Here is a 21,676-nt window from a genome sequence, read left to right as displayed (position 1 = left end):
TATAGTGGGAAATCCGCAAAAAAAACGCAAAATTAATGAACATGCTGCGTTTTATTACCGCGATGTGTTTTTTTCGCGGTAAAAAACCGCATCATGTGCACAAAAATTGTGGAATGCATTCTAAATGATGGGATGCATAATGTATGCTTTTTTGTGTTTTTATAGCGAAAAAACACGAAAAAAACTTGAAAAATCTGCAACGTGTGCACACAGCCTAAAAGTTATGCAAGCTATATGCATCATTTTACAGCAAACAGAATATCAGGCCATGCCATAATGTCACTGCTTTTTCAAACTACAGCTCTAGTTTCACAGGATATGCCACAAATGTCTTATAGATGTGGTCCAACCTTACCTGGAACCCACACTTAGAGCTAGAAAGAGGGTCCCTGGCCCTCATTACTTAGATGTTGTGAATAAAGGGGTGATCACACATGCTCAGAGACAAAGATGTATTTCCACTAAAGTGTTAGGTGTAGTACTTCCTTTCCTACGGGGTCCTGACAAATTAGATCATTAAGAGATATATTTGCATGAAATATAATACTAAGGCCTCATTCATATGTCTGACTTTTCACGCAAAAACGGTTTGAGTTTCAATCTTTTGGATCCAAAAGGAATCAATGTTTGGTCAGTGTCCATTTTTACCATCAGTCATTAGTGACTATCAAGTATAAAAAAAGAATAAATACCATTTCAAATCTTCTATCTATTGCAATGTTAATCATGGACAGCACAAGGATTGCATACTAATAACATCCACGTACTCTCTGTGATTTGTACAGGCCCATACACTTGTACGGGTAGTTTTGATCGGCTACTTGGATCACGGCACCTTAGATTTTAAGACGTACACATTCTATCCATGAAAATCACGGAGAAAATATGTACATGTTACATGGATATCTGAATGAGGCCCAAAAATTTGCTCTAATTGTTTAGTTTACCATATTGAGTGACTGCAATCAGTTAGAAACTGCTCACTTGTCGCAAATCAAATGTTTTATGATCTAAGAATTAGCAATTTCAGGCACTATGGGGCAGTTTTAGCAAGACTTTTGGTTTTTATTCCACTATAAAAAAAAAAATTTGAGAAAATTATGCCAAATATGTCAACTGGCGCACACCAAGTAATAATAAAACTTATGAACTTTTGGAGGGCATGGTGTAAAAATGGAAAGTGTTCGCACAACGCGCGACTTTTTGTTGCTTCCTTTTTTGCAAAAAACTTGCTTGCTAAATGTGAATGAATCCTCCTCTGGTATAAACTGGCATCTGCTAATCTTTAGCATACAAGAGTCCAAAGGAGGAAAGATGAAAGATCTCATAAGCCAGCATTATTATGAAAAATCATATAATTACTACTACATTAACACGTACGCATGTTGAACTTGAACGACCCGTTACATCGCTGATCGGTGCTTGATATTTATGCTCACGAGTAAAAAAAAAAAAACGCTTACTCTTTATAGCAAATGGTCTACTTGCTATTTGATAAAACAAGGAAAGGAACCACTTACTGAGTAGCCGCGTCCAGAAAGTGACTGAGCTGAGCTCTGTGGAGGAAAGAGAGCAAGGTCAGCAAAGACAAGTTGCCAAAGTCAAATATTCTTTGTCAGTTCTTTCATGAGCAGTACAAATCAGACACACCTGAAAGTAAATGTAGGTGAGGAAAATAAATTGGAACTTAATTTTAAGTGAATAAAAATGGCTACCTACACCATTCTAATACACTATATCTCCAGATTTAGACAGTTATATCTCCAGACAGTTAAACATAGCTGCATGTTCAGTAATAATCAAGATGTTCTACCGCCAATTGGTAAATGGAAAATATATATTTTTTACACTGCACAAATCTAAAAAGCAGATTTAAAATAAAGAGAAAGCCGTACAAGTTGTGAAAAAATAGCAAAGCAGTTAATCTGTTAACCCCCTCCCAATGCATGGATCGGCCTTCCACGTTTACGGCTATAGGGAAATACACGTTATCTTTCTTTTTCCTGACTACATTGTGAAGACAGACAACAGTGAAAGACGTCTTCATATTGAATAGATGTCAGTGTGACTGGTCAACAAGTCGTATGGACGGCCAGGTTTACTAGAAACAGAAGAAAGGACACATCTCTTGCTCTAGGAAGAGGAGTAATTTCCGGCATTCTTTGTGTTTCCATTCATTGGTTGGCAGCAAGTGAATGCAAACATTTAACAGATAGAGAGATATAGTAAGTGATGGAATAGGATTTGCAGATAAACCACTAAAATAATGGATCCAAAAAAGATTATGTTGTCTCTTAATGAAGGAACAATTTTCTGCAAAATCGCACTCCCGAAATGGACACGATCTTTACACAAGGATGACATCCCTCCCTATATGCAACCAATGTAACCTCTTTCCGCTGCGGCAGTGAAGATGTTAAGCACAACATACGGGTGAATAATGCAGCTGCATTTCCGATTTTTCCCTGGTGAGTCAGAGGAGCACAGTGCACCTGCCAACCTTTCCTGCTAAGCCAATAATTGCCAATTTAATCTTTGCCTCTTGGTATCACTCATGTTTAGCCCTTGCTGTGCCCTGAATACATCTTCATTCATCTGGGGGGGTTGCACTTGACAATTAGAGTGTTAGCTTCAGCTAACTAGGGCAGCCAGTTTGGCAGGGCCAGGGAGACAATTATGAGTCTATTTTCCCATCATGTAATGGGTGGTGATAGGGAAATCTGAAATCTACCACAATTACATTAGGTTTCTTCTTTTTTCCCTTTCCGCTCCCTCCCTCCCTCGCTCCTGACACCCTCCCTTCACCTTCAGAATATTTCACATTATCACAGCTTTACAACCACATTCAAATTTTCCATGTTCACACGGACTGAGGCTTCTATTTAAATGATAATGAGGGACAATCCATTCAATTGAGCGAGGGAGAAAATCCATTAAAACACAGGCAGCTCTTAAGCTGGGTCATAACCAGATGTAAGGAACAAAAAAAAAAAAAACCAAAAAAAAAACAAAACCTTTTTTCCCCTTGTTTTACAGGCATTATTGCAAGGTCATGTATGGATTTTAACACGGGTCGCAACATTTCAAAAGATTAAGAGAACAATTACACAAAGATGCGCAAATTATTTACGTGGCGAGGAACATAAAGGTCTCAAGTGGATAATTGGTCAAATATACTGCTGAAAATCATATTACATGAAAATGACAGTGATACCAAATTAAACAGGCTAGTACTGGCTTCACAAGTGGGGAAATAATAAGCAGATTTTGTCATATGAACACTTCGCTGCTTTCCTCATAGATAACATGATAAAGTCTCATTGGCTGCTACGCCCAATAATATATTTTTGCCACCAATCAAAATGCCCCACATGGCAAGCTTGAGTTGAGCACATCATTACATAGAACTCTGATAGGTTCTAGTTGTTGCCATAGTAACACTTCTGGCCTCCACAGCTCTTTATGATGTTCCATTCTTCCACCTCATGAAGGGAAGGGGGGCTCAGCTGCTAATATTAAATAAGAATAAACTTTTATATTACGTATACACCACGTTCTATTGATCTGGGGACTGATGCCTACCTGCAAATGAGCTAAAAACCTGATCTGCCTGCAGAGAACTGTGCCCCTCCCCACCCCCAGTCTCACTTCTTTAATTAACATCCCGTATCTAAATCAGGAGGCCTGCTTCTGATCCCAGAAATCCGCACTAGAGGAAATGTGCAGCTACGGTCCCCCGCCCCTTTTCCTCCTCCCCTCCCATCACTTTCGCCTGTCAAAGCTGTCAACTCAAATACAGCTTTAATCTGCCAGCAGCACTTTTCTCCTGACATTTTTAATAAATACTTTCAGCTCTTAAACACATTTGCTGCAGATATCTCCTATCCCGCCTCCCCCTCTTACTCCTTCTCCTTCCCTGCAGAATAAAAGCAGGGAGACTAAAAGCAGAAAACACTATTTGGGAACCAACTTCTGGCGTTCAGCACATGATCGTGCTGCAGTGTAAACACAGACAGAGCAAGGCGATATGCTGCAAAACCTGGAGCACTGTGCGGCTATTACAGGGTGCACACCACCCGCCATATTTTACACCAATAGAGCCAGATCTTTTACTAATTATATACATATATCAATATGCTGCAAAACCTGGAGCACGGTGCGGCTATTTCAGGGTGCACACCACCCGCCATATTTTACACCAATAGTGCCAGATCTTTTACTAATTATATACATATATCAATATGCTGCAAAACCTGGAGCACTGTGCGGCTATTACAGGGTGCACACCACCCGCCATATTTTACACCAATAGAGCCAGATCTTTTACTAATTATATACATATATCAATATGCTGCAAAACCTGGAGCACTGTGCGGCTCTTTCAGGGTGCACACCACCCGCAATATTTTACACCAATAGAGCCAGATCTTTTACTAATTATATACATATATCAATATGCTGCAAAACCTGGAGCACTGTGCGGCTATTACAGGGTGCACACCACCCGCAATATTTTACACCAATAGAGCCAGATCTTTTACTAATTATATACATATATCAATATGCTGCAAAACCTGGAGCACTGTGCGGCTCTTTCAGGGTGCACACCACCCGCAATATTTTACACCAATAGAGCCAGATCTTTTACTAATTATATACATATATCAATATGCTGCAAAACCTGGAGCACTGTGCGGCTATTACAGGGTGCACACCACCCGCAATATTTTACACCAATAGAGCCAGATCTTTTACTAATTATATACATATATCAATATGCTGCAAAACCTGGAGCACTGTGCAGCTCTTTCAGGGTGCACACCACCCACAATATTTTACACCAATAGAGCCAGATCTTTTACTAATTATATACATATATCAATATGCTGCAAAACCTGGAGCACTGTGCGGCTATTACAGGGTGCACACCACCCGCAATATTTTACACCAATAGAGCCAGATCTTTTACTAATTATATACAGTGGGGCAAAAAAGTATTTAGTCAGTCAGCAATAGTGCAAGTTCCACCACTTAAAAAGATGAGAGGCGTCTGTAATTTACATCATAGTTAGACCTCAACTATGGGAGACAAACTGAGAAAAAAAATCCAGAAAATCACATTGTCTGTTTTTTTATCATTTTATTTGCATTTTATGGTGGAAAATAAGTATTTGGTCAGAAACAAACAATCAAGATTTCTGGCTCTCACAGACCTGTAACTTCTTCTTTAAAAGTCTTCTCTTTCCTCCACTCATTACCTGTAGTAATGGCACCTGGTTAAACTTGTTATCAGTATAAAAAGACACCTGTGCACACCCTCAAACAGTCTGACTCCAAACTCCTCTATGGTGAAGACCAAAGAGCTGTCAAAGGACACCAGAAACAAAATTGTAGCCCTGGACCAGGCTGGGAAGACTGAATCTGCAATAGCCAACCAGCTTGGAGTGAAGAAATCAACAGTGGGAGCAATAATTAGAAAATGGAAGACATTCAAGACCACTGATAATCTCCCTCGATCTGGGGCTCCACGCAAAATCCCACCCCGTGGGGTCAGAATGATCACAAGAACGGTGAGCAAAAATCCCAGAATCACGCGGGGGGACCTAGTGAATGAACTGCAGAGAGCTGGGACCAATGTAACAAGGCCTACCATAAGTAACACACTACGCCACCATGGACTCAGATCCTGCAGTGCCAGACGTGTCCCACTGCTTAAGCCAGTACATGTCCGGGCCCGTCTGAAGCATTTGGATGATCCAGAGGAGTTTTGGGAGAATGTCCTATGGTCTGATGAAACCAAACTGGAACTGTTTGGTAGAAACACAACTTGTCGTGTTTGGAGGAAAAAGAATACTGAGTTGCATCCATCAAACACCATACCTACTGTAAAGCATGGTGGTGGAAACATCATGCTTTGGGGCTGTTTCTCTGCAAAGGGGCCAGGACGACTGATCCGGGTACATGAAGGAATGAATGGGGCCATGTATCGTGAGATTTTGAGTGCAAACCTCCTTCCATCAGCAAGGGCATTGAAGATGAAACGTGGCTGGGTCTTTCAACATGACAATGATCCAAAGCACACCGCCAGGGCAACGAAGGAGTGGCTTCGTAAGAAGCATTTCAAGGTCCTGGAGTGGCCTAGCCAGTCTCCAGATCTCAACCCTATAGAAAACCTTTGGAGGGAGTTGAAAGTCCGTGTTGCCAAGCGAAAAGCCAAAAACATCACTGCTCTAGAGGAGATCTGCATGGAGGAATGGGCCAACATACCAACAACAGTGTGTGGCAACCTTGTGAAGACTTACAGAAAACGTTTGACCTCTGTCATTGCCAACAAAGGATATATTACAAAGTATTGAGATGAAATTTTGTTTCTGACCAAATACTTATTTTCCACCATAATATGCAAATAAAATGATAAAAAAACAGACAATGTGATTTTCTGGAATTTTTTTTCTCAGTTTGTCTCCCATAGTTGAGGTCTACCTATGATGTAAATTACTGACGCCTCTCATCTTTTTAAGTGGTGGAACTTGCACTATTGCTGAATGACTAAATACTTTTTTGCCCCACTGTACATATATCAATATGCTGCAAAACCTGGAGCACTGTGCGGCTCTTTCAGGGTGCACACCACCCGCAATATTTTACACCAATAGAGCCAGATCTTTTACTAATTATATACATATATCAATATGCTGCAAAACCTGGAGCACTGTGCGGCTATTTCAGGGTGCACACCACCCGCAATATTTTACACCAATAGAGCCAGATCTTTTACTAATTATATACATATATCAATATGCTGCAAAACCTGGAGCACTGTGCGGCTATTACAGGGTGCGCACCACCCGCAATATTTTATTCCAATAGTGCCAGATCTTTTACTAATTATATACATATATCAATATGCTGCAAAACCTGGAGCACTGTGCGGCTGTTTCAGGGTGCACACCACCCGCAATATTTTATTCCAATAGTGCCAGATCTTTTAGTAATTATATACATACATCAAGACTATTCACGCAAGAGATGCAGCAAACATAATTTATGTGTGTGTGTGTGTGTGTGTGTGTGTGTGTGTGTGTGTGTGTGTGTGTGTGTGTGTGTGTGTGTGTGTGTATATATATATATATATATATATATATATATATAAAATCTATCTTGTAACAGGGTAGGGTCACATGACCATTTTCCACACATCTGAGATAAATGGTCAGATTATTCGGTCCAGACGCTGAATAGACTTTGAGACTTTAATAAGAGAGGCGTCAATTTTTCTTGGGTGTGGAGAGAAAATTTTTTTTTTCCCACATTAGCCTCAGTCAGCCCATGAAAACCAGACCACAGTCGGATGCTATTGAGTACAGTCCGATTTTTTCACGGACCCATAGACGTGCATTGCCGATTTTGATCAGATACTCGGACAGTACGTGTCTCCATTTTTTTGGGTGGAACATTCAGTATGAGAAAAAAAATCTGAACTGCACTGCCCCAAAGAATATCATAGGTACAACTGTTATCTGTGAAAACCATGGACAGCACTTGTCCTACAAAATTGGTTGTGTGCACGAGCACTTCAAGTCACAAAACCCAAATATGTAAGTGGGTCAAGATAATGGATAAAGACATGTGAAAGCATCTAACAAATTCAGCTCATCCATGATGGAATCCAGGTAAATTTCTGGTGTGGAGAAGCCCGGAGTCTCACCTCTGCCAGACGTTGGTGTTGCTTCAATCCAGAAACTAAAATCCTGTATTTCACGATTAAACTAGATTTGGCAACACTAAAATATGCCTAGGCATGGTAAGGGGAGCAAGGATGTGAAACCGGGAGCATTTTGAACGACTGCTGCGTTCTTAATCTCGGTCTGATGACCAAGTATAAAAACCTCCTTTCACCCCTTATCCCCAATCATGCCTAAGCATATTTTAGTGTTGCCAAATCTAGTTTAATTGTGAAATAAAAGAATTTGATTTTCTGGATTTAAGCTGGACTCATTTTCTTGACAAATAAAGACGTGCACTCCTGTTATCAAAGGCACATGAGATATATGCTCCACGTCCATCATTCACCAGATTCACTGACCATATTGACATCATCAGAAGCTTATCCTCTGTAAGTGATAATAAGCAGGCAAACTGGGATTTAAAGGGGGCAAAAAAAGGCTAAAACACAATTATTACTTCAATTAAAAAAAAAAGGTTGAAATAGGGCAGCTTCTGTGACAAACATTAGATTGAGTGGAGCGGTAGATTGCCATCTCATCACAGCAGGCATGGAGCTGGTTAATACTAAATGTTATTGTTTTGCAAGCCTCAGAGGTCTCCACCTCCACCCACTGCTTTGCATTCTGGAAAAGAGGCAGTGTTTCAATTTATAACCTAAATTAGCTGTCCAATTGAATCTAGCTGGCACAAAGCTTTCCTTGTGACAGGCTGTACTTATGAAGCATATTTTACATTAATAGAACGCAACATGAGTCCCATGTGGGGAGTGGTAGACGGAGGGGGTTACATGCAAAGCTATTGAAATGTTCAACCCAATATCTCAGAAATGCTAGACATTTTCTCTCTGAAAACCTCTGCAGAATAATGACTGAGGGCTTTCCACTCTAATTCATTACAAGAAAAGATGCTGTAAAAAGACCAGCTAATTACGGATTAAAGGGATGTCTATATGTGTCTTTCCTTTACCTTTAGATAGACTATATGTGCAAGTGTAGGTAGCACTCCTACCATCATAACCACCTTCCATTTATTGTGCAGATTCCCTTCATGCTACCAAAACAGCCACTGAAGGTGTCCTATGGTATCTATGATAGCAAGATGATAGCAGCAGATCAAATAGGTCCTGGAAGTTATGAGCCAGCCTCCATGGTTGGGACCTATTTTTCCAAAATATCCCACAGATGATTGGTCAGATTAGAATTTTGAAGCCAGGTCAATACCTTGAACTATTTGTCATGTTCCTCAAATCATTCCTGCCATTAGGCAACCCTGTTGCTGTGAAGAAGCATATTAGGCCTGAAAAAAATCATTTTTATATTATGTTTGTTATAGCTTTATATTATCAAAAGATTTTATCAAGCAAGTCACAAAATAAATAAACGGCTGCAAACAGAACCCTTAACAACCTCTACTAGACCTGCCTTCAAACTAAGAAAAGAAAAACAATCTAAAACCAACCACTGCAAACAAATGTTTTAAAGGGAATGAAAACCTATATAGAAAATACCAAAAAATTCAAACACTATCAGTCTAATAATACCATAAGCATACAAATCCTACAACATCAATTCAAACAAGGCAATGTAATAACTGTATTAATACAAAATACAAAATCACATATATTGCACAATAGACAATTACATATATATATATATATATATATATATATATATATATATATATATATATATATATATACACATACACACACATACACACACACACATATATACATACACTGTATATACATAAATACAGTGCCTTGTGAAAGTATTCGGCCCCCTGGAACTTTTCAACCTTTTCCCACATATCATGCTTCAAACAAAGATACCAAATGTAAATTTTTGGTGAAGAATCAACAACAGAAACAACAAGTGGAACACAATTGTGAAGTTGAACGAAATGTATTGGTTATTTTAAATTTTTGTTGAAATTCAAAAACTGTATGTTTTTATATGTAATAATATGTAATGTAATTAGAATACCTTCAGATCATATCACCATGGGAAAATATAACCACTCAACTAATCTATAGCCAATACAGATACATATATACTGAACAAAATGGCACACCACAAATCCCCTCACACCACTCCAACACACGTTTCGCTATTGCTTTGTCATGGAGTGATATTTATTTGAAGATGTATTATACTGATTCTATGCACAGAGCAATTTGCTTTTTATTTTGCATATATCTTGTCCATGGGTTTATTTATGATGTATTAGGATATCCATTTAATCTGGCACATCCTCTTCATTCATTTTATCTTTCCATTTTATAATTGTCTATTGTGCAATATATTTTTTTAACCCCTTTACCCCCAAAGGTGGTTTGCATGTTATTGACCAGGCCAATTTTTACAATTCTGACCACTGTCACTATGTGGTAATAACTCTGGAACGCTTCAAAGGATCCCAGTGAGTCAGACTGTTTTTCATTACATATTGTACTTCACGATAGTGGTAAAATAGCTGCGATTTATAATAATAATAAAAGGGATTTTTCTTGTCTTGTTTGTTGGGTTGAGGCATACGAGGGGCGATCCAAAAGTAATGATAATCGGTTATTTCTATTGCACACAGAAATTAAAATAAAATGTTTTCTTCTCTCTTAGGTACCCACTAGTCCAGGAAAAAAAAAATCACTTAAATAGACCACGATTCCTGGGAGCTACATTCATTTGAATATGAACTGCCGAGGAGTGAACATCAAAATGGAAAAAAACGAGCTCAGAGCTGTCATCAAATACCTCTGCTTGAAAAAAATGACTACCAAAGACATACACAGCGACTTGGTGGAAACATTGGGGGACTCTTCTCTTCCATATTCCACAGTTGCACGCTGGGCCAAGGAATTTAAGCTGGGAGGAACATCGACGAAAGATGAACATCGTGAAGGACGCCCATCCACGTCCCTCAATGAAGAAAACGTGAAAAAAGTTGAAGAAGTTGTATTGGCAGATCGAAGAGTGACTAACAGGCATGTAGCTGAGGTCACAGGGATCTCATATGGCAGTATTCAAAGAATCCTTGCAAAAGAATTGCATATGAGAAAGGTCTCCGTGCGTTGGGTGCCAAAAATGATAACCGACGAGCAAAAGAAGAAACGAGTTGACATTTCAATAGCAAATCTTGAAAAGTTCCAAGCAGACAAGGAAAATTTTTTGACCATGGACGAGACCTGGATCCACCACTTTGATCCCGAAACTAAACAACAATCGATGACATGGAAACGAGCCGACGAACCGACGCCGAAGAAATTCAAAGCGTCAAGCTCAGCAGGGAAGGTTATGGCGTCCGTTTTTTGGGACGCTGAAGGAATTATTATGGTGGACTATTTGGAGAAGGGAGCCACTATTACGGGCTCCTACTACGCAGAACAAATAAGAAGATTGAGGGAGGCTATCAAGGAGAAAAGGCGCGGCAAACTGCGGGCTGGAGTGCTGTTTCACCAAGATAACGCGCCGGCTCACAAAGCTGCAGTTGCCATGACTACCATTCAAGAAGCGGGCTTTGAACTGGGGGAACACCCCCCCTATTCGCCAGATCTAGCCCCCAGTGACTTCTTTCTCTTTCCTCGGCTCAAGGAACACCTCCGAGGCAAGAAATTTGACGACAATAGAGACGTGATAACCGCTGTTGGGGATTTTTTTGAGGGTCAAGATCAAGAATTATTTTCTAAGGGAATTCTAAGTTTAGAAAAGAGATGGACTAAATGTATAGACTTGTTAGGAGACTATGTAGAAAAATAAAAAAATTTTTTGACTATATTCATTGTGTTTTAGTATTGATTATATATCATTACTTTTGGATCGCCCCTCGTATATACAGCATATCAGGGCTGAAAGTTGGTGGCCGCATCTCATATCCGTAAAACCTGGTAATAGGTTCCCTTGAAGTTGATATTGTAAAAAATCTAATTTGAAAACTAATACAAATTATGACATCTCCATGTAAAATTTACCCAATCTGTAGAACAGACTAAAAATTTTGGACATTGTTCATGTGCTCCAAATCTAATTTTAGGCAGTAAGTTGGCAGTAAAATAAAGACCAAGAGTGATGATCAGTTGTGTTTGTATAACAACTATATGACGACAAATGCATCCTTTTACTGATCTGTGATGTAAGAGAATGGCATCCTCCGATGGGTGAAAATGGAGCAGCTATCAGCTGTACACTATAGCTGACACCATGCGGTGTCAGTCACATCAGTGTTGGCACCGACCAAGGCAGTTTAACCCCTTAGATGCGCTGTCAATAGTGACTACAGCATTTAGATGTTTAACCCCATCGACCCCATGAGATCATAATTGTGTAGTCCTGATGCTTGCCATGGCAATTCACAGCCAAATAATAGCCTTAAAGTCTGCCAGCTATAGGAACCGGTTAATAAACTACCTAACAGCAGTACTTAATATGTTTAGGGGTGCTCTAAATTTTCTTGAAAAAATGATGTAGGAAAAATATATGTGTACCTTGTTAGCCAGTAGAAAAATATTAAGATCTGAGAGTACTCAGTGGTAGATACCTTTTAATGGCTAACTGAAATGGCAAGCTTTCGAGACTACTCAGGTCTTTTTATTCTATGCCTAATGAAGAGACCAGAGTAATCTCGAAAGCTTTCAGTTTGTTACCATCTTTGCAGTTAAAGGGAACCTATCACCCCGTTTTTTTCGGTATGAGATAAAAATACTGTTAAATAGGGCCTGAGCTGTGCATTACAATAGTGTAGTTTGTGGACCCCGATTCCCCACCTATGCTGCCGAAATACGTTACCAAAGTAGTCATTTTCGCCTGTCAATCAGGCTGGTCAGGTCGGATGGGCGTGGCTTCTTCCCCCAGATATTGCGTAGTTTTCCGTTGGTGGCGTAGTGGTGTGCGCATGTCCAACGTCCCTAATCCTGCACGGGGGGGTGAAAATAGCAGCGATGTCCGTTATTCCATTGGTGGTCGGTGGGCGCGGCCATCTTCCTTTGGCCGCGCGTGCGCAGAAGCGGCGCTCTGCTGGCCGCGGCTTCAGGAAAATGGCCGCCGCGATCTCCATCTGCGCACGCGCGGCATCCCGCGGCCATTTTCCTGAAGCCGCGGCCAGCAGAGCGCCGCTTCTGCGCACGCGCGGCCAAAGGAAGATGGCCGCGCCCACCGACCACCAATGGAATAACGGACATCGCTGCTATTTTCACCCCCCCGTGCAGGATTGGGGACGTTGGACATGCGCACACCACTACGCCACCAACGGAAAACTACGCAATATCTGGGGGAAGAAGCCACGCCCATCCGACCTGACCAGCCTGATTGACAGGCGAAAATGACTACTTTGGTAACGTATTTCGGCAGCATAGGTGGGGAATCGGGGTCCACAAACTACACTATTGTAATGCACAGCTCAGGCCATATTTAACAGTATTTTTATCTCATACCGAAAAAAACGGGGTGATAGGTTCCCTTTAAGCATTAAAAGGTATCAACCACTGAGGACTCTAAAATCTTAATACCGTATATACTTTAGCATAAGCCGACCCGAGTATAAGCCGAGGCACCTAATTTTGTCACGGAAAACTAGGTAAACTTATTGACTCGAGTATATGCCGGGTATGCTTTGTCCCCTCATCCCTGTCCTGGTATGTGTGGCTCCCCCGGTTCACATGACTCACCCCCCCGTCCTATCGTTGAATGCATGGCTCACACCCCCCAGTCCTACTCACCTTCCTCGCGCCGTCGCTGCATCTCCATTGTCCCACTGCGGCAGCTCTTCCTGTGCTGAGCAGACACATGGTACCTTTCATTAGGGTAATGAATATGCGCTCCACGCCTATAGGAGTGACCGCTAAGAACAGGAAGAACTGCCGACGCCGGGACGGAGATGCAACGGCGCAAAGAGGGCGATTATGATGTCTTCTGTTAGCAGGCTCCTGCCGCTGCTCCGCCACTCCCCCTCCCCCCGCCGGCTTTCTGGACAATGGCTCGTGTATAAGCCTGGGGGGGGGGTGCTTTCAGCACAAAAAAATGCTGAAAATCTCGGCTAGGTCCTTACTGTGTAGACACTTTAGCTGAAAGGCATCATCATGGGCACTGCAATTGGTTCCACAGCTATTGATATAATACACTATGTGTTCTGACTCCTTTCTATCATGAGTCAGCAATAACTTTTCAATAATAGTGCAAAAGTAGTCCATGCACATTACAATAGATGGCCAAGACCCTTTCATCAGGTATTAAACTATTGCCTTTAGGGGACACCTACAATACATGGCGTTATCTAGTTATCATAATTTGGTTATTGTGAAAGTAACTCACATCCTTAAGCTTTTCCTGCTTGAAAAACACCTTACACCCAATACATGACTGAGTCGTGGTATACTTTCTTTGACAAAACATTTCCATGTTATGGATGATCTGTGTATGTTTTCATTTGTTTAATACTGTAAAGCTAGCTATACATTGAGCAACATTTCTGTAATTTCAAATACAGTAAATGTCCAGCAATGCAAAGATAATTCCATAAGACTTACAGTAACTTTTATTCCATCATTTCCCCCAACTGTGATATCAGAATTAGTCAAAGGGAAGGAATTATACCTACATTACTTTGGATATTCACAATGCAAATCATGCAAAGTCAAATCACTTCTATAATCGATTACATCATTAAACACATATGTCTCTCTATCGTGTTCTACATTATTGTAGGATTCAGTGCTGTCCAAACCATAGTCTTCTGGGCTCTTAATATCCTCACCTTGAGCAAGCCCTAAAGTATTTCCTGACAGGAAAGTTCCTGGCAAATTTGTTCAGAGTCATGGACTATTCCAAGACTGGTCAAAATCAATCAATGAGGCAAAGCCCAAACCTCAACTCAAGATTAACATTTGGGGTTCTGACAGTATATAATGAGATAGGCTTGGGGTGGCTGACTTAGACTGGTTTCACATTTGCGCCTGTGTGCGCAGCGTACGATTCACATAGATCATCATGCGTCCCTACCTATAACATGGTGTACGCATGGACATGCGTTTGTATGCGTTCGCATGCTTTTGCGTACACGTTTTGTGCGCATGTCCAGGAACTGTTTTGAGACACACCCATTGAGACGTCCTCCTGGAAATATCAAACGCATGCACATAAAAAGCGCAAACGCATGCGCATAAAAAGCGCAAACGCATGCAAAAGCTGCGGGTTTTTTTTCCGTCATGCGTAAGCTGATTCGGATAAAAAATGCTGCGTTAGCATGTTTGCATGCGTTTTTGCACGCGTTTGCGGATGATACGCTGCGCACATAGATGCAAATGTGAAGCTAGCCTTATCACGGTGATCTTCACATCTTTCTTTTCTATATCTCCTTCTGATGTTCTCATGATTTTTGGATACAGATTCTCTGTATATCTCGGATGGGCTGTACCTTTACACTATGTTCCAAATTATTATGCAAATGATATTTTTCTTGGATTTTCCTAAATGGTCGGTCCAAATGACAGTCAGTCTAATAAAAGTCATCACCCTTTAGAGTATACATCAAATTTTATTGAAGAAACTTCCCAATGATAACAGTATAATCTCCAAAATGAATAAAACCTCAAAATGCACTGTTCCAAATTATTAGGCACAGTAGAATTTCTAGACATTTGATATGTTTTAAAGAACTGAAAATACTCATTTGTGGAATATGCAGCATTAAGAGGTCACATTCACTGAACAAAAAAGCTATTTAACTCCAAAACATCCTAATAGGCCAAGTTACATGTTAACATAGGAACCTTTCTTTGATATCACCTTCACAATTCTTGCATCCATTGAACTTGTGAGTTTTTGGAGAGTTTCTGCTTTTATTTCTTTGCATGAAGTCAGAATAGCCTCCCAGAGCTGCTGTTTTGATGTGAACTGCCTCCCACCCTCATAGATCTTTTGCTTGATGATACTCCAAAGGTTCTCTATAGGGTTGTGGTCAGGGGAAGATGGTGGCCACACCATGAGTTTCTCTCTTTTTATGCCCATAGCAGCCAATGACTCAGAGGTATTCTTTGCAGCATGAGATGGTGCATTGTCATGCTTGATGATTTTGCTCCTCAAGGCACGTTTCTGCTTTTTATACCATGGAAAAGTTGTTAGTCAGAAACTCTATATACTTTGCAGAAATCATTTTCACATCTTCAGGAAATATAAAGGGCCCTACCAGCTGTTTCCCCATGATTTCGTCCCAAAACATGACTCCTCCACATCCTTGCTGAGGTTGCAGCCTTGTTGGGACATGGTGGCCATCCACCAATCATTCACTACTCCATCCATCTGGACCATCCAGGGTTGCTCGACACTCATCAGTAAACAAGACTGTTTGAAAATTAGTCTTCATGTATGTCTGGGCCCACTACAACCGTTTCTGCTTGTGAACACTGTTTAGGGGTGGCCGAATAGTAGGTTTATGAACCAAAGCAAGCCTTTGAAGGATCCTACACCTTGAGGTTCGAGGGACTCCAGAGGCATCAGCGGCTTCAAATATCTGTTTGCTGGTTTGTAGTGGCTTTTTAGCAGCTGCTCTCTTTATCCGATGAACTTGCCTGGCAGAAACCTTCCTCACTATGCCTTTATCAGCACGAACACGACTGTGCTCAGATTCAGCCACAAATCTCTTAACAGTAAGATGATCACACTTAAATTTTCAAGAAATATCTAATGTTTTCATCCCTTGACCAAGGCATTGCACTATTTGATGCCTTTCGGCCGCAGAGAGATCCTTTTTCTTTCCCATGTTACTTGAAAACTGTGGCCTGCTTAATAATGTGGAACATCATTTTTAAGTAGTTTTCCTTTAATTAGAATCACCTGGAAAACTAATTATCATATGTGTTTAAGATTGATTTCAGTGATCCATTGAGCCCTGAGACACAATGCCATCCATGAGTTTATTTGAAAAACAAAACAATTAAATCGTTTTGACACTTAAATCCAATTTGCATAATAACTTGGAACACAGTGTATAGTTCCAAACACTAGCTTGCTTTTAGTAGTCTTTGCCTCTTAATGTGAGGAACTTTAAGAATCTGACATTTCCCAAGATGTACTGTATACATGGAAAACTGTATCCAAGGCACCGGATCAATCCCAGTATTGAATTCTTAATCGGTTAAAATACATAACGGAATAAAGTAACTTTCATCCCAAAATGGCCTTAGTCAATGAAAAATATAAAAAGACAATAGTACAGCACATATATAGATTCCCAGATGTATAGATCATTGCATCTCAGTCATGAGAACTTGTAAAGGTGCACCCTCCATGCACAACCCTCTTTTTTGAGTCTGTATTGTAATGTCACTTTCCTGTTTCCTTTTCCATACTTAAGGTACCGTCACACTAGGCGATATCGCCAGCGATCCGTGACGTTGCAGCGACCTGGATAGCGATATCGCTGTATTTGACACGCAGCAGCGATCTGGATCCCGCTGTGAAATTGCTGGTCGCTGCTAGAAGGTCTGCACTTTATTTGGTCGCTAGGTCGCCGTGTATCGCCGTGTTTGACAGCAAAAGCAAGGATACCAGCGATATTTTACACTGGTAACCAGGGTAAACATCGGGTTACTAAGCGCAGGGCCGCGCTTAGTAACCCGATGTTTACCCTGGTTACCAGCGTAAAAGTTAAAAAAACAAACAGCACATACTCACCAGCGCGTCCCCCAGCCTCTGCTTCCTGACACTGACTGAGCGCCGGCCCTAAACTGAAAGTGAAAGCACAGCGGTGACGTCACCGCTGTGCTGTTAGGGCCGGAGCTCAGTCAGTGTCAGGAAGCAGAGGCTGGGGGACGCGCTGGTGAGTATGTGCTGTTTGTTTTTTTAACTTTTACGCTGGTAACCAGGGTAAACATCGGGTTACTAAGCGCGGCTCTGCGCTTAGCAACCCGATGCTTACCCTGGTTACCCGGGGACCTCGGCATCGTTGGTTGCTGGAGAGCGGTCTGTGTGACAGCTCCCCAGCGACCAAACAGCGACGCTGCAGCGATCGGCATCGCTGTCGCTATCGCTGCAGCGTCGCTTAATGTGACGGTACCTTTACACTTCCGATTGCTAGTGTCTGTGATGTTTTAATGGAATTTGTCATCTCTTCGTCTCTATAATAGCCTCCTGTAGTTTAGCCAGATTTTCCTCAATTTGATTATCAGGGGCCTTAAATTGCTCGTGCCTCATGTATGGAAAAACAAATGTGCAAGATTTTTATCTGCTTCCCTCCCCCACTGACATAGCTGATCACGTGTTACTCAGGTGTAAGCATGGGGGGTAATTTGCTCTCCCATCGGTTCACTTTAAGACAGCTCCAGAAAGGGACAGAATCTTGCTGTTAGCCATGACTTAGACATAACCTACCGAAACATGTAAAACAGTTCATAGGTTTGATACTTTAGTATATTATTTTTTAGAATAGATTAGCAAGCAAAATACAAGTATTATTATTATTTATTTATATAGCACCATTAATTCCAGTAAACAAATTAACAATGACAGACTGATACAGAGGGGCGAGGACCCTGCCCTTGCGGGCTTACACTCTACAGGATTATGGGGAAGAAGACAGTAGATCGGGGGTTGCAGTAGCTCCGCTGGTGTTGAGGTGGCCGTGTGGTCATTACAGGCTGTAAGCTAATTTGAAGAGGTGGGTTTTCAGGTTTCTTTTGAAGGATCCAAATGTGGTGGATAACCGGACGTGTTGGGGCACAGAATTCCAGAGGATGGGGGAGAAGTCTTGGAGGCGATTGGGTGAGGAGCGAATAAGCGTGGAGGAGAGAAGGAGGTCTTGGGGGGACCAGAGATTACGTGAGGGAAGCTATTGAGAGATTAGTTTGGAAATATACGGAGGAGAAAGGTTATGGATGGCTTTGTAGGTCAGTGTTAGTAGTTTAAACTGGATATGCTGGAAAACTGGGAGCTATTGAAGGGATTTGCAAAGAGGGGAAGCAGGAGTGTAGCGAGGAGAGAGATTAATTAGTCGGGCAGCAGAGCTTGGCTATGTGCACACGTAGGAAAAGAGGTGCAGAATTTTCTGCACAAAATCCGCATCTCCTGGCAGAATCCGCAGCCGCAGATTTGACGCGGTTTCTATGCGGAATTGATGTGGATTTTGTGCAGATTTTCTGTGGTTTTTGTCACTGCGGATTTTTATCATGAAGGGGAGCAGAAACGCTGCAAATCCACACAAAAGAAGTGACATGCACTTCTTTGAAATCCGCAGCAATTCCGCACTGATTTTTCTGCACCATCTGCACAGCTTTTTTTTTTATCCCATTGAATAACATCGTACTGTACATCACAGTGCGGATCTGCAGCGTTTCTGCGCGGAAAAATCCGCTGCGGATCCGCAGCAAATCCGCATCGTGTGCACACAGCCTTAAGGACGGACTTGAGGGGTGCGAGAGTGTTAGAAGATAGGCCACAGAGGAGGATGTTGCAGTAGTTGAGGCGGGAGATGATTAGGGCATACAAAAGCATTTTGGTAGAGTGAGCGTTGATGAAAGTACAAATTCTGGAAATATTTTTGAGCTGGAGACGACAGGAGGTGGCGAGAGCTTGGATGTGCAGTATGAAGGACAGGGCAGAGTCAAGGGTTACTCTGAGACAGCGGATTTCAGGGACAGGGGAAAGTGTGATTTCATTTCTAATTGATAGGTAGATCAGGTAAGGTATATGCGAGATGGAGGAAAGATAATTAGTTCAGATTTGTCCACAATGAGCTTGAGGAAGCGAGAGGAGAAGGAGGATATGGCTGATAGACACTGGGATTCTAGAGAGCAGAGAGGTGACATCTGGGCCTGAGAGGTAGATCTAAGTGTCATCAGCATATAGACTGTACTGGAAGCCATAGGACTTTATGAGTTGTCCCAGGCCAAGTGTATAGATTGAGAAGAGTAAGGGTCCTAGGACAGAGCCTTGAAAGACATCAACAGAGAGGGGGCGAGATGAAGAGGTAGCATGGGAGTATGAAACGCTATATGTGCGGTTGGTAAGGTATGAGGAGATCCATGATAGGGCAAGGTCTTTGACACCAAAGGAAGAGAGGATCTGTAGTAGGAGGCAGTGGTCAACCGTGTCGAAGGCAGAGGACAAGTCTAGAAGGAGGAGTATAAAGAATTGTCTGTTAGCTTTGGCTGTAAGTAGGTCATTAGTAATTTTGGTCAGGGCAGTCTCAGTGAAATGGTGGGGACGGAAGCCAGATTGTAGGTTGTCTTAGAGAGAGTTAGATGCAAAGTGAGAGGAAAGCTCAGCATGGACGTGCTGCTCAAGGAGTTTAGAAGCAAATGGGAGCAAAGATATGGGGCGATAGCTGGACATAGCGTTCGGGTCAAGGGATGGCTTTTTGAGGATAAGTGTGATTGTGGCATGTTTGAAAGCAGAGGGCAAGGTACCAGAAGTTAGTGATAGGTTGAAGAGATGGGTTAGGGATGGGATTAGTGTGGTGGTGAGGCTGGGGAGGAGGTGGGATGGGGTCAAGAGCAAAAGTGGTGAGGTGTGATATGGAGAGATGAGCAAGCTCCCCTTCAGTGAATTTGCAGAGGGAAGTTATGGGGTTAGGGCATTGGTCTGGTATACAAAGGGGTTATGGTGGTTTGTCAACAAAGACTAGCCTTGTTTGGTCTATCTTATTTTTGAAGTGCATGGCAAAGTCCACGGCAGAGATTAGGGAGCTCGGAGGGGGCAGTGGTTGGTGGAGGAGGGATTTAAAAGTGTTGAACAACTGTTTAGGGTTGTGGGATAAAGAAGATACAAGGGATGTAAAAATAGGCCTGTTTAGCAGAGGTGATAGCTGATTTGAATGCGAGTGTTGCTTGTTTGAGTGCAGTGAAATCTTCTTGTGAATGCGTTTTCTTCCATAGCCTTTCTGCAATTCTGGATACTTGCCGAAGCTTTTTAGTGATGTTATTGTGCCAGGGTTGTCTATTGATTCGTCGCACTCTGCTATCCATGACAGGGGAAACCGAGTCGAAGGCTGATGCAAGAGTAGCACTGCAGAAAACCAGGGCTGTGGAGTCGGTAAGCCACAGTTGCGACTCCGACTCAGACTCCTGGATTTTATCAGGTTCCGACTCCAACTCCGGCTCCTTCATAAATGGCCAATTCGTAACAATAAATTTACTGTTGTAAAATATTAACATCGTGCTTATTCAGTTTCTCACCATCATATAAGTAATCAGACCACTTAGAGCAAAAACTATATTTATTAGAATACAATTAGAATATAGCAAATAACTTTTATAAACTTTTATAAACTCTTGTAAGTAAATATGCAATAAACACTTATGCAGTTAATAAGAAGAAATCTATAAATTTGTCCTCAGAAAAATTATTGCCTCTGTCAGATCCTCCTTCATGGATGCCCTCAAATCTGATCTAATTATTTTGAGAGCAGAGAACAACCTCTCTACACTAACTTGGGTTGGTGACAAAGCAGTAACCACTCAGGCAACATCTCTGACAATGTCAGGATACAGAGGAATCGCTTGTTGCACTGTTATTTTTGATGAACGGTCAAATTTCTCAATTTCTTTTAGTGCACATGAAAAATTCTGCTGAAATGTACTGGCTGTGTTCTTTGATGGGGATGACTCTTCTTCTATGCGGGAACGCTTTGCACGGTCCTTGTGATCCAAATATTTTTCGAAATTAAATTTTTCATCAGTTGATGAGGGTGAAGATGTGGCAAGATGACCACATTCTTCTTGTTCCTCCTGACTGTTCTGCAACCCTTTCATCCTTACTGCTATTTCAAACAGAGCTTCTTTTCCTTTAGTTAGCTGTTGATCATCTAGAAGAATCCGATGCATTAGGTCTACATAAACAGCTGCCAAAAGAATGTTATTTTGTAATAGTAGCTCCTCTCTCCGTTTCATTGATGTAGCAATGCCACTTGCAATTAACCCTCCTCTTTGGGACAGGCAAAACATCAGGTTCTTCCACTCCTTTAA

The 21,676-nt window shown here is 41.6% G+C and overlaps 1 protein-coding gene across 15 annotated transcripts in view; it reads right to left on the bottom strand.

The window, feature by feature from the left end:
- Window positions 1-21,676, bottom strand: part of FBRSL1 (fibrosin like 1) — a 796,611-nt gene that overhangs the window by 337,187 nt on the left and 437,748 nt on the right. For 14 of the 15 annotated variants that reach the window (XM_077293351.1, XM_077293356.1, XM_077293352.1 and 11 more), the window contains one exon: window positions 1,521-1,556. The exons of the other annotated variant lie outside the window; for it this stretch is intronic. In XM_077293351.1, the coding sequence (XP_077149466.1) occupies window positions 1,521-1,556 (36 nt within the window). The remainder of the gene's footprint in view (window positions 1-1,520; window positions 1,557-21,676) is intronic. 15 annotated transcript variants of the gene reach the window in all.

Source organism: Ranitomeya variabilis, chromosome 1, assembly GCF_051348905.1.
Source record: "Ranitomeya variabilis isolate aRanVar5 chromosome 1, aRanVar5.hap1, whole genome shotgun sequence".
Lineage (NCBI taxonomy): Eukaryota > Metazoa > Chordata > Amphibia > Anura > Dendrobatidae > Ranitomeya > Ranitomeya variabilis.
The sequence above is the reverse complement of the archived record's forward strand: the minus strand, read 5'-3'. Positions and strand labels throughout refer to the sequence as shown.